The sequence below is a fragment of the Populus trichocarpa genome, chromosome 18 (assembly GCF_000002775.5).
Source record: "Populus trichocarpa isolate Nisqually-1 chromosome 18, P.trichocarpa_v4.1, whole genome shotgun sequence".
NCBI lineage: Eukaryota > Viridiplantae > Streptophyta > Magnoliopsida > Malpighiales > Salicaceae > Populus > Populus trichocarpa.
Genome location: NC_037302.2, coordinates 12,038,668 through 12,052,864, shown reverse-complemented (window position 1 = coordinate 12,052,864; position 14,197 = coordinate 12,038,668). Strand labels below are relative to the sequence as shown.

Genomic DNA, 14,197 nt, shown 5'->3' with positions numbered 1-14,197 from the left:
TAACATATTCATTTCTCTTAAATAATAAAAAACACTAAAAAATAATTAATTTTTTTAAAAAATTAAATTTTAATAAAAAAAACATATGAAAATTCACTCCAAAACCGTTCATTTCAAAGCTTGTGCTTCGAGAAGATCAACTCGTGCGTGAAGAGGCCCTATAATTCCACTCATGAACATGGAATTGGACAAGGTGAGTCTCCTGTTTAAGAGAGGATACTCATTAAGTACACCATCTCGCGTGAAGTTTTCAAGATCATGAGAATCAATCCTCAAATATTTAAGCATCATAAGGTCTCCATAAAGCCTGCACCATCGTTGAGGTTAATAAATAATTATACATATAAATCTTATTATCTTGACTTTATATTATACAATTAAAATATGATAAACTACTAAAATGTTAAATCTTTTCAACAGCGTGAATAATTGAAATTATATTAGTGACGAGTATTATGAGATATCAAATGATTGATTGTAAAACCACTTTCAACAAAATCATATTTAATTATTTGTTAATTTTAAATACATTCAGTAACTAAGAAATATAAGATCAAATATTGAATCATTTAGATAATCACTTGAGGTTTATATGATCGTTAACTTCACGGCCTGTAAGATTAGTCGAGGTACGTACAAACTGGTTCAGATACCCATGTCAATAAAAAAATATTAAATCATTTAAAGAACCATTAATAAATTATAGATTTTAAAGTGCCCATACTTCATCAATACATATAATTTTTAGCTTTAATCTGAGGTATCGAACACCTTTGTGTTGATTAAAAAAGAAAAAGATAAATCCTTAGTGTCTAGTGTCGATCGTCAAGGAATTGAGAAATACGGTAATTAAATTTTTTTTAAAAATTGCTAAAATAAAAGACAAGAGAGCATAAACACTAGGAAGGTTCTAAGCCTTCTTCAATAGACGCATAGAAGGTAAATAAAGTACAAATTACAATATTACAGTGCGCACTTATAACACAGGAGCAAGACACAAACGTTCACAACCTTGTGGTGAATGCTTATTGGTATTCATAGCGGAGTACTGATTTTTTCTTTCAACAAAAAAAAAAAAAAGGTCCTTTGTTAAGCCTATTTACCATTCCCGTTTCCTGACCCGGACTTGGCCCTAGAACCAGCAGACGAACCGGCTTCTGACCCAGAACCAGAACCAGCAGACGAACCAGCTCCTGACCCGGCCCTAGAACCAGCAGACGAACCGGCTTCTGACCCGGCACCAGAACCGCCTCCGGACCCAGAACTAGAGCTTGACGAAGAAGAGGATGAACTGGAACTTGAGCTAGACCCAGGTCTGGAACCCGAACCCGAACCTGCTCCAGCACCAGAACCTGATCCACCACCTCCCAGCCCAATACCCACTCCAACACCCAAACCAATCCCTAAGCCTCCAAGGTCCAAGCCCAAGTCTTGTCTAGCGACCCGGCTTTCACTCACAGCAAAAGATGCAACGAGGAGACCAAGAACTGCCAAGCACTTCAAATTGGCCATTTGTTAAGCCTAGGAACCGAAGGTCCGAGAATACCAGATACTATGTATGTATATACTACTATAAGAGTATTTTCTCAGCTATTAAGAGATCACGAGCTTTTGTGAGAGGGGAATGGAAAGATAGAGCTGCATTTATACTAGTAGATAGTGAGGTTTGGTATGTGGCAGTGAACACAATTAAAAAGTTGTAGGCGTGAAGACTGTATCAGAAAGTTGTGGAGGGACATCGAATGCTAAGTTGCCTTATGAATTTTGTGCATGCCAAGTGTAGTGTGAAGGTTCTTTTTCTAAATTGGCTGTTTACAAGAATTTGGTGGAAAAAAAGCTGAGCATAGGGACAGGATTTTGGTGTCTGATACGTTGGACACAGCATTATGAAGATCATGCCGTCCCATTATAGATAGTGGACTCTGACTGGCCTGTGATGTAGGATGCTGTTAAGGATGAATTTAAGGAAAGTTATCGCTTAAACACATGCCAGGGAAGATAATATCCGGAATATCATTACCAAGAAGGCATCGCCCAGGTCAAGAAGAAAGAAACTATAACAAAATTCGGAATCGCACCTCGCAGGTTGGAATCAAGAACCAAATACAAAGGAAAATCTGGCAAAGCTGGTGAAAGTTTTGTTTGACTCCTGTTTTTAGTTTTGAGAATTACAATATATATTCCAAGTTGAGGCCATTTTTAAACATTTCAACTTGGAGACCAAGGTCCAACCTCAAGCCTTTTCTTGCAACCCGCTTTCACTGACAGCGAAAGTTGCGACAAGGAGACCAAGAATTGCTAGACACTTCAACTTGGCCATTTTTTAATCCTGGCAAACAATGGTCGAAAAATATCAAATACTATGTATTTATTGTTTTAGCTATGATATACTTGGAAAGTTTTTGTGAGAGGGAAATGGAAAGCTAGAGCGATATCTACTTAGTATGTATTCAGTTTTTAGTGTATAATAGTTATGGTACTCGTGCTAGAGTCAACTTAAAAAAAATAAAATTTAGGAGCTGTTAAATTTTTATTGTTGGCGATGAAAAAAATTAAGTGTGCTATTATTTGAACCCTTGCCTAATCTAATAGAATCAATTGTGAAACAATGAAACACCAAAGAATAAAATTGAAAAAAAAGCTTAGGGAATGAAACAAAAAGACGACCCCGTATTAGATCGGCCATAATAAATTTGGGTTAATCTATTAAATTTACAGTCCAGGTCATTACATGATCAAAATGAACTAACTCGGTATGACAATCCATCCTATTCATTTACCTCACTTTCTTTTTTTCGTGTGAGATGAAATTTGGGACTTATTTGAAGAGCCATCTAAGAATTAGTGGTTAAAACAAACATAAAATTTATCAAAGAACTTGAGATCAAATAAAAATAATTGGTTGTTTAGGGACTACATGTGAAGTTGCCCTGATACATTCAAGCAACATCTTAGGCCTCATCTTGACTTCATTCATGACCTTTATAGGCGGCATTGGAATTATCATCGCTAGTCCTCTCTCTTAGGGCAACACATGTCATCTGCGAGTTCACGACAAGACTTTGATTTTCATTTCTTCTTTCTCCTCTTTTTCCTCTCTCTTAATTTACAGGCAACACGTGCAAAAACAATTTAATGTTTTCATCCACAATAATATGTGAGAAGGTGTATAATGAATCTTCAATGGGAACTAGTCCTTGTTTTTTATTATCATAGTGGATAAATAAAAAAGAAAACTAAAGGGGAAGACAAAAACATTTTACGCTAAGACTTAATTTACTATTCATTACAATAGTAAAATAATGGTTTTGTCTTTTCTAAAAAAATCACTTACCTTTTTTAAGGGATATTTTTGTCTTCACACCATACATTAGTCATTAAAGAATTGTCCAGGGGTATACTTTTATCTCTTAAGCACAATAAAATGACCTAATTACCCCCGAAATCAATAAATTATAACACTAACAAAGAGAGATATAATTGTCTTTTCATTTATTCATGTGGAGTAATTTTACAAGCATACCCTTTGAATAAAAAGATTTAAACAATAGGTTCAAGGGTTTTTTTGGTCCTTTTTTAGTTTTTTTTTTGTAATAACAAGGTAATCAAGGATTTTTTTTTATTTTAACATCAATTAAATATTATTTAATTCTAAAAAGATATTGGTGTGTGCATTACATATGAGAGGCACTCACTCCCTTTAGACATCATGTGTGGCGCCTTCTAGTGGCATAAAATGTTGTTCTGCCATGTCGTTGGATGTGCTGTTATGTCTTATTCCTCCTAATACAATGCATGTCGGTGGCGGTGAGCTGGTTTATCATCGGTTGACCCTTTTTTTTTTGGTTCTCTCTCTCTTCCCCCAAAAAACACAGGTTAGTCCTCTTTATTGTTGATATTTCAACTTCATTCCTTATTATTTTGATTTCTAATTTTTATCCTTGATTTTTTTGTTAAAGTTTTATTTGGTTCCAATTTAATGCTTAAATTCTAATTTGTCATGTATAAGTTTTTCTAATTTGGTCATTCTTCTTTTGATTTTTAATTTTTTTTCTTTGCTCTTTTGTAAAAGTTTTGATGTTTTAAATTTTACTTTTCAATCCAAGTTTATGATGTATTTTGTTTTTCTAATTTTGTCTTCATTCTTTTGATTTTTTTTTCCTTTTGTTAGATTTATTTTTCTTTTCAATTTAACCCTTCCATCAAAATTTTTTCTTTCCCTGTAATTTAATTTTTATTTGATTTCCACCCTCATTCTTTTTATTAATACTTTTTAAATTTATTTTAGATTTTTTTTTTGTAATTGATTTTTTCCAATTTTATTCTTTAGCATTCGATTTACTATGAATTGGGTTTTGCAGTTTTTCCATGTATGGTGCTTTGGGTCTATTAACTCAGGTCATGAGTTTGAAAATTAATGTTGGTCGATGTACTCTTTTTTTGTTTATTTTCTTTTCTGATTTCATCATTTAATATTATTTTTTTTTATTAAAAAAATTGGCTTTGTTGTTTTCTTCAATTTTTTTTTCTTTCAGGTTATCTTAATCTTATAACCTAGATAATGAATTTTACGGGTTAACCCGAGTTGGCTTGCCTTTTAGTAATCAAGTTATATGCCTATCATGCTATTTTAGGTTGACTCGAGCCTTTTATTTTCCTCTTTTTTATCCAGTTACATGCTTCATGAGGTTTTTTTTCAAGTTATTGTAATTCTTTTTTATTTTTGAAAAAGAACTGTCGGTTTATTTTACTAATTTTTTAATTAAAACAAAATAAAAAATTTAAACTAGGTTAGATAATTTGTTTTTATTTTTATTTTTTTGAAACACGTTTTCTTGACCTAGACATTATTATTATTATTATTTTTTTTGATTTACGTGGGGTGTCCGGGCCAGCTTACGCGAACCACGACTATTCCCCACGGCCCACTGGACACCCTGCAAGCCCAGGAGCAGGTAAGGCACCGCGGGGGTGACAGGCGTGCACATAGAGGATCGAACCCGGAACGGGAACGAAACAAGTCACACGATTGACCACAACAGCTAGACCCTCAATTGCCTTAGACATTATTTTTAAAGAATGCAAACCAACGGGCATGTTTCTAGTATATAAAATTAGAGATGGTACGATTGTAGACTGTAGCAGCGTAGAAGTGGAGCCTGGAGACATTACCTGCACGATTGTTTCTAATTAATTTGCTTTATGAATTATCGTGCATTGCCAAGTGTGCATGATCATGTGAACACGTTTTTAAATTAGTATTTGTCCAAAGTTTGTGGCTGAGAAATGGATTGCCAAGTGTGCATGATGGTTTTGAGATCTACGTACGTTTGGACAAGATGGTAGTGCCGTCCCATGAATCCCAAACCCACTACAGATACATACATTGTGGAGTTTGATTGGGTTGCACTGTAATGTTGCAGCAATGAATTAGGGAATAGAAAAATGCTCAGACATGTTCAACATGCTACCTGGCTAATTAAATTGATTAATTATAAGATAAGGAAAGATGAAATATTTATCACGATCAATTACATCCCACAGAAAAAAAAAGCTAATTCATCTTAAGAAATTTGATATATAATATTCACACAATTATATATGTTCTATTTTTTTATTTTTACGATTTTATCCAATAAAAAATTTATCATATATTTTTTTTATTAATATAGATGTCCGGGCCAGTCTGCATGCACCTCAACTAATTTGACGGGCCCTTAAGTTAACCATCGTATAAGTCTTCAGTGGTCCTGAGAGAACTCAAACTCGTGATCATTGAGTAACAAATCCAAGACCTGATCGATCATACTTGATTATACGGGAGACATGTAGGTAGGGGTGCATAGGAGATATTATCTAGCTATTTTCTTTTTAAAGAAACATTTGTACACATTATTGTAATAACCAAGATGATTTAAGAGTTAATATATAACATCTAATTGAAAAATCAAACTAAAATTTCAAAAACATTGAATGGCAACATTTAATTTTTTTTTTGCTTCCATGAGTATTTTGATTATCTTAGTGTTTATGAAAATATTGAATGAAAAAATAAAAAAAAACCAAACAAATTATTAATGATTTGTGAAACTTGTGAAACCCTATTCAAAGGTATTTATTTTTTGATGAGAAGAACAAAATAATCACTACATTGCAATATTGAATTAAAAAATGTGAGAGGAGGTACAACAAATCTCCCTTGCCTTCTAATATATTTCTTATGTTTATTGGAGGCTCACTGCTACTTTTGAATGTTTAGTTCATTGGAGTACACCATGTATCTTTTTTCCCTTTTCCTATAATTCCAACCATAAAATCTGGAAATGAATGATCTAGTATCTGTATTACCGAATTGTGGTTATCTAGTGTTGGAAATAAACTTGTTTAATTGGAAAAAAATAGAGGCATCCAACCATTTAATCATCTATAAATAAACTAATTGAATAGTAAACTAGGCCACGTCTCATTCTTGTTATAAATAATATTTTGGAATCTCACCTAATAATTTAAATTTTTAGATTGAATTAGTTCTTTGATATGATATCAAAACCTTAATATCCAAACGGTTACGAGTTCGAATCTCACAATTTATTTAATAAAAATTAAGTATAAAGTAGTGTGAATCTGTACAAGTTTTAAGCCCAAAAAACTTTTATTTTAATAAATACATTAAAAAATAATATAAATCTTATCTTCAAATATCAGTTAACAACTTAAATTTTTTCACACTTCTTACTTTAGCAACCGGCATAATAATTTATAAGAAAAGGCTCCAACGAATTGTCTTTAGATATCTGTGGGGTTATTGTCAAGATGTGATAATCTCCTGTATAGCTTTTATCTCTCCTCTGAAGAAGAAAAGAAAAAATAAAATCTTATACCACTTCTTAAGTTTTCAAACAGATTCTTGTTTGATAAACTATAACAGTCGAAGATGCATTTTTTTTAAAATTTTTTTAAAATTTTTGTGTTTTTCTTTTAAAAATATATTAAAAAACAAGGGTTAAAATCGAGTTGCTATACATCGGATGTTGGTGAATCAAGTTTGTGAAGGGATTAGCCAAAGAAATTAAATTAAAACGCTTGAACCTCGAGCTCATGCATGGCAATGTCAATAACGTGTCTTGGCCTCTAGGGTAATAAAATGCTTGAAGCTCATGGCAATGTCATTACCGTAAGGTAACATCAAAAGAAATACAAGGATGGTAAATTATTTGATAAGCCATGCACATGAACACAACGATAATATTAGGCAACAAGAAGGACTCATGAGTTACATGACTGGTAGACAACTAGGTTAAAGACTCCATGGACGAAGGAGTGCTCTTATTCCACCATCTGTTTATTTATTTATATACCAAACAGTGAGTTGTTCTATTCTTATTTTCACCACACTGGTATTAATTATCTTTCTCATTTAGTTACCACTTCCACTGCCATAGCCCGATCCTTGTCCACGACCCTCGCCATAGCCTTCACCGTTGCCGGACCCACTTCCCCTGCCAGAACCCTCACCGTATCCCTCCCCATGTCCAGAACCGGACCCGGAACCTTCTCCACCACCTTGTCTACCACCTGATCCTGATCCTGCTCGAGACCCAGCATAGGAACCCGCTTCAGAGCCCGCGTCAGACCCTCCATTGGAGCTTGAACTGGACCTGGATGAGGATGAAGAGGACGAACTTGACCCGGAACTTGATCCCGAACCAGAACCCGAACCAGACCCAGCTCCAGACCCTGAGCCACTACCTCCTAAACCCACGCCCACTCCTTCTCCAAGCCCAACTCCCACACCACCAAGATCCACACCCAAGTCTTTTCTGGCAACCCGACTCTCAGATTCTATAGCTGACATGATCACGAGCAATGCAATCAAAGCCAGAGACCTGTATGGAGCCATCTTTCGTTAAGGCTGGCTGTTAATATATCACAAGGGAGGCTTCAATATAATTAAGGGCACTTAAAAGATAACACGAGCGGGCTATAGTTCTTGAATCTTGCAAGTAGATGTGAGAGAGTGGAAGAGTGATTGTTTCGTGGGAGAGACTATGGAGAGACCATGCTATTTATAGTTGATGATTCTGAACGTACTACATCGTTACAGAAAACGAGTAGTGAACTACCGGATAAATGAATATTTTTCACAATTTGATTGAATTGGAAGTGGAGGTGATGATTTGGCTAATCTCGGGTTTTGCTGGACAGAAATTTGTGGCCAAGAAAAGCTAACCTGTTGGAGATTTCTGTATTCCTGGACATGTGTTACGATGTTGCCGCCCCACTTCACCTGCACCCACCATATATAGTGGAAACGTACTGTTGCTATCTGCAGCATTTCTGCTGACTACGTTTCGCTGCTTCTACGCAGTTGACATTTTTATTTCCTTTGCGGTCATTATCTGAGTATCGAAAGTGGAATTCAGGCATCACCAACTTCCTGACACTTATATACCAATGTTTGGTCCAATGCCAGTGGCTCTTATAATTTGCACATGCAAGGAGGGGAAGGACGACTCAATTTCGGTGAGTGTGCGAAAAAGATGATGCATGCGTGCTCAAGAGGTGCGACATTAGCTAGCCTCTCTCAATTTTAGAGTGATGCTTAATTTATTTCATATATAATATTATATTGTAATCTGTAATTGTAATGTATTTAAAATTACGTCATGCTTGACATAACAAGAAGCAAAGCAACAGCAACTAAAGACTTAAATGCAGCCATTGTTGCGAGGTCACAACAAGAATATAACTTTTAGCAAGTAAATGACTTCTGTAGCAGGAAAGAAAATGCAATTCTTGACCTTAATGGATTAATTGATAATTTGCTAGATGAAGGAGAACCTTAATTGATATACTTAATTTGATCATGATACTTAAGATTGGAACAGAAAAGGTAAAGCACGTATATGTGGCCAAAAACTGAAGGATGTAGGGCAGTGGAAAAGTTGATTTTGCATAATTTCCAACTAGTATTGATAGACAAAACTTTGTGGTTGTTCTCGGAGATATTGTTGGTTTTCGACACTTGGCCAAGGTGCCGACCCATTTGATTTCCACTAACCATAGTGGAGTAACATTTGTATGATGAATCAATATTTTATCAGCAAATTTTTGAATAATTTTCCAAAAGTACAGTATTGATGAAAACATTCGGGAATAAATGTGACGAACTCTTGTTTATGTTGGGTTGGCATGCATCAGTTCCAAACTCATGAGTTACTGGGTTTGTGCCTACCGGACCCAAAATTTGGGTCTGATAGGTGTTGCTAGGCCCAACGACTTGGCCTGGTGCTATGCTAAGTCAACTGGGTGGGTCTAGCACACATCTCTTGCGGGTGTCGAGCTTAAAGTTTTTTGTCATCGCACGTCGACGCTCTATGTTTGCCTGGGCCTAAAACGTGGATCCGCAACACCCATATGCTAAATGCATTGGTATATACAAATTCTCTTGCCATACGCTACTGTAATTTTATTGAAGCAACACCTTGATTGCTGTGACATAGCTTGCTATGCTGCATGGAGGGACAATTTGTGAGGAAACCAGATACAAGAGGGGAGGGGTGAAAAATCTTAACTGTAGCAAGCTTGTATTCGTCTTGTATGTAATAGATGATACAAAAGTTGATCAAACATCAATTTTTGTCGTATTTGTGAGCATGCTGGTTATGCAGTGTACACTGATGAAATGGTGCTGAATATCATCATAATAATACAAGCGTTGATATCACAAGGATTGAACTTTTTTGCGTTGATATTTTTTAAACTGCGATGTATAATGTACATTTTGTTAAGTTCTGACTCATATGTATAATATTTTTATCTGCTGTTTTGGTGAAAAGAGCTAGATCTGAATATGAAAAAGGCTTAAATATAGAGAAGGTGGTGCAAATGAGAGCAATGGAACAAAATCTCACAGGGATGGAAAAGTTGCACATTGATGTCTTGAATGCTGATAACAGATAAGCACGCGGTAACTTTTTCTTGCATCTGAATGTGGTGGTTATATCATTCACAATTTTCTTTCATATTCTCTCTAATTCTTGTGTTGATCTGTGTTGTATTAGCTCCAAACCAATATTGTGTTGGCTATGCGAATCCTGATGTTTCTTATCCACCCCCAGTAGAAGGTGGTGGTGCCTATATTGATGGATATGGGAGGTTTTTATTTATTTATTAATGTCGGTGTCCGAGCCAGCTTGTGTGTACTTTGACTAATCTCACGGGTCATGAAATTAACGATCATATAAGCCTCCAGTAGTCCTGAGGTTTGTGGGATTCAAACTGATAATTTTTAGAGAACAAATCTAGAACCTGACGAGTTGAATTACACCCTTTAAAATTGATATAAAAAGCCTCTAGTTCGCATGGGTGTTGGGTCAGCTGGGGATGGGATAATTCCATACATCAGTTGCAATGGTGTAGTGTTCAGTGTTGCATTTGGTGGTGCAAAAATGTCATGCTCACTGGGTTTTTTAAATTTATTTTAGATTTTTTTTAATTGATTTTTTTTTTTTTTTTTGGCATTTGATTTGCTATGGATTGAATTTCGTGATTTTTCCATGATGTTGCTTCAGGTTTATTGACTCAGGTCATGAATTTTAAAAATAATGCTGGTCAATGTTTTTTTTTTGTTTTTTTTATTTCATCGTTTGATATTTGTTTTTTTATTAAAAAAAATTAGTTTTATGGGTTTCTTTAAATTTTTTTTGTTATGTTATCTCGGTCTCATAATTTAGACCATGAATTTTACGGATTAATCTAAGTTGACATACCTTTTAGTAATCAAGTTATATGCCTATAAGTATTTTGATTATTTTACTGTTTATGAAAATATTGAATGGATAAAAATTAAAAAAACCACCAAACAAATTATTAATGATTTATGAACATGTGAAACCCCTATTCAAAGGTATTCATTTTTTTTTTAATGAGAATAACAAAATAATCACTACATTGTGGTATTGAATTAAAAAAGGTAAGAGGAGCTACAATAAATCTCTTTTGCCTTTTAATATATTTGTTATGCTTATTGCAGGCTCCCAACTACTTTTGAATGTTTAGTTCATTTGAGTACACCATGTATTTTTTTTTTTCCTATAATTCCAACCATAAAATTCTGGAAATGAATGATGTAGTATCTGTATTACCGAATTGTGGTTACCTAGTATTGGAAATTAACTTGTTTAATTGGAAAAAATAGAGGCATTTTCTAACCATTTAGTCATTTATAAATAAACTAATTCATTAGTAAATTAGGTGGCGTCTCATTCTTATAAAAAATTAATATAAATTATATTTTAAAATCTCATCTAATAATTTAAATTTTTAAGTTGAATTAGTTTTTTAATATAGTATCAGAGTCTTAACTAATAACCAAGTGGTCAAAAATTTAAATCTCACTATTTATTTAATAAAAATTAAACATAAGATAATATAAACCTGTGTAAATTTTAAATCAAAATTTTTTTTATTTAAAATAATATATTATAAAATAATATAAATTATATCTTGAAATCTCTTCTAACAATTTAAACTTTTATATTTTTACTTAGCAACCGGCATAATAATTTATAAGAAAAGGCTACAACGAATTGTCTTTCGATTCCGTTATAGGATATCTGCGGGGTTATTGGATAATCTCCTGTATAGCTTTTAGCTCTCCTCTAAAAGAAAAAAATTAAAAAAAAAATCCTTGTATCACTTCTAAGTTTTCAAACAGATTCTTGTTTGATAAACTATACTACTCATTTTTTCAAACAGTCGAGGATGCATATTTTAAAAAAATTTAAATTTGTTTTGAAATATATCAAAAATAAAGATTAAAATCAAATTATTAATTAATCAAATTTATGAAGAGATTAGTTAAAATACAAGCCGACTGGACATTCATAGTAATAATAATAATAAAATTTGTTAAGAGGTTAGCTAAAGAAATAAAATGCTTGAACCTCATGGCAATGTCAATAACGTGTCTTGGCCTCTAGGGTAATAGAATGCTTGAAGCTCATGGCAATGTCATTACCGTCATGTGACATCAAAAGAAATACAAGGATGGTAAATTATTTGATAAGCCATGCACATGAACACAACGATAATATTAGGCAACAAGAAGGACTCATGAGTTACATGACTGGTAGACAACTAGGTTAAAGACTCCATGGACGAAGGAGTGATCTTATTCCACCATCTGTTTATTTATTTATATACCAAACGGTGAGTTGTTCTATTCTTATTTTCACCACACTGGTATTAATTATCTTTCTCATTTAGTTACCGCTTCCACTGCCATAGCCCGATCCTTGTCCACGACCCTCGCCATAGCCTTCACCGTTGCCGGACCCACTTCCCCTGCCAGAACCCTCACCGTATCCCTCCCCATGTCCAGAACCGGACCCGGAACCTGCTCCACCACCTTGTTTACCACCTGATCCTGATCCTGATCCTGCTCGAGACCCAGCATAGGAACCCGCTTCAGAGCCCGCGTCAGACCCGCCATTAGAGCTTGAACTGGACCTGGATGAGGATGAAGAGGACGAACTTGACCCGGAACGTGATCCCGAACCAGAACCCGAACCAGACCCAGCTCCAGACCCTGAGCCACTACCTCCTAAACCCACGCCCACTCCTTCTCCAAGCCCAACTCCCACACCACCAAGATCCACACCCAAGTCTTTTCTTGCAACCCGACTCTCAGATTCTATAGCTGACATGATCACGAGCAATGCAATCAAAGCCAGAGACCTGTATGGAGCCATCTTTCGTTAAGGCTGGCTGTTAATTAATATATCACAAAGGAGGCTTCAATATAATTAAGGGCACTTAAAAGATAACACGAGCGGGCTATAGTTCTTGAATCTTGCAAGTAGATGTGAGAGAGTGGAAGAGTGATTGTTTCGTGGGAGAGACTATGGAGAGACCATGCTATTTATAGTTGATGATTCTGAACGTACTACATCGTTACAGAAAACGAGTAGTGAACTACCGGATAAATGAATATTTTTCACAATTTGATTGAATTGGAAGTGGAGGTGATGATTTGGCTAATCTCGGGTTTTGCTGGACAGAAATTTGTGGCCAAGAAAAGCTAACCTGTTGGAGATTTCTGTATTCCTGGACATGTGTTACGATGTTGCCGCCCCACTTCACCTGCACCCACCATATATAGTGGAAACGTACTGTTGCTATCTGCAGCATTTCTGCTGACTACGTTTCGCTGCTTCTACGCAGTTGACATTTTTATTTCCTTTGCGGTCATTATCTGAGTATCGAAAGTGGAATTCAGGCATCACCAACTTCCTGACACTTATATACCAATGTTTGGTCCAATGCCAGTGGCTCTTATAATTTGCACATGCAAGGATGGGAAGGACGACTCAGTTTCGGTGAGTGTGCGAAAAAGATGATGCATGCGTGCTCAGGAGGTGCGACATTAGCTAGCCTCTCTCAATTTTAGAGTGATGCTTAATTTATTTCATAATATGATACCTGCTGTTATGTTAACTTCTAGCTAGCTACCTATTAATGTTATGCGCTAACTCCGACTAATTAAGAAATATCAAGGAAAAGACGCCTTGCATGTGAACAACAACATAACACCCACGTTAATGCGCATTTAGCGAGGGTTTTCTTTGAAGGCGGCACATGGTCGCGATGGAGCTTTGTAATTGTAATTTATTTAAAATTACGTCATGCATGCTTGACATAGCAAGAAGCAGAACAACAGCAACTAAAGACTTAAATGCAGCCATATTGTTGTGAGGCCACAGCAAGAATATAACTTTTAGCAAGTAAATGACTTCTGTAGCAGGAAAGAAAATGCAATTCTTGACCTTAATGGATTAATTGATAATTTGCTAGATGAAGGAGAACCTTAATTTATATACTTAATTTGATCATGATACTTAAGATTGGAACAGAAAAGGTAAGGCACGTATATGTGGCCAAAAACTGAACGATGTAGGGCAGTGGAAAAGTTGATTTTGCATAATTTCCAACTAGCATTGATAGACAAAACTTTGTGGTTGTTCTTGGAGATATTGTTTGTTTTTGACACTTGGCCAAAGTGCCGACCCATTTGATTTCCACTAACCATAGTGGAGTAACATTTGTGTACGATGAATCAATATTTTATCAGCAATTTTTTATATATTTTTCCTAAAGTATAATATTGAGGAAAACATTTGAGAATAAATATCTT

The 14,197-nt window shown here is 35.0% G+C and overlaps 3 protein-coding genes across 3 annotated transcripts; all 3 read right to left on the bottom strand.

Annotated features, from left to right (window-relative positions):
• Positions 1–893: 893 nt before the first annotated feature.
• LOC18107778 (cell wall protein IFF6) lies at positions 894–1,834 on the bottom strand. The gene has a single exon (XM_006372046.3). The coding sequence runs from the start codon at positions 1,510–1,512 to the stop codon at positions 1,096–1,098; it is 417 nt and encodes a 138-aa protein (XP_006372108.1). The 5' UTR covers positions 1,513–1,834; the 3' UTR covers positions 894–1,095.
• A 5,303-nt stretch (positions 1,835–7,137) lies between these two features.
• On the bottom strand, positions 7,138–8,264 carry LOC18107777 (glycine-rich cell wall structural protein 2-like). Its single transcript, XM_006372045.3, has one exon. It carries the CDS (start codon positions 7,898–7,900, stop codon positions 7,418–7,420), a length of 483 nt encoding a protein of 160 aa, XP_006372107.2. The 5' UTR covers positions 7,901–8,264; the 3' UTR covers positions 7,138–7,417.
• Positions 8,265–11,986: 3,722 nt separating this feature from the next.
• Positions 11,987–13,121, bottom strand: LOC112324958 (glycine-rich cell wall structural protein 2-like). The gene has a single exon (XM_024589857.2). It carries the CDS (start codon positions 12,753–12,755, stop codon positions 12,267–12,269), a length of 489 nt encoding a protein of 162 aa, XP_024445625.1. The 5' UTR covers positions 12,756–13,121; the 3' UTR covers positions 11,987–12,266.
• Between the last annotated feature and the right edge of the window lie 1,076 nt (positions 13,122–14,197).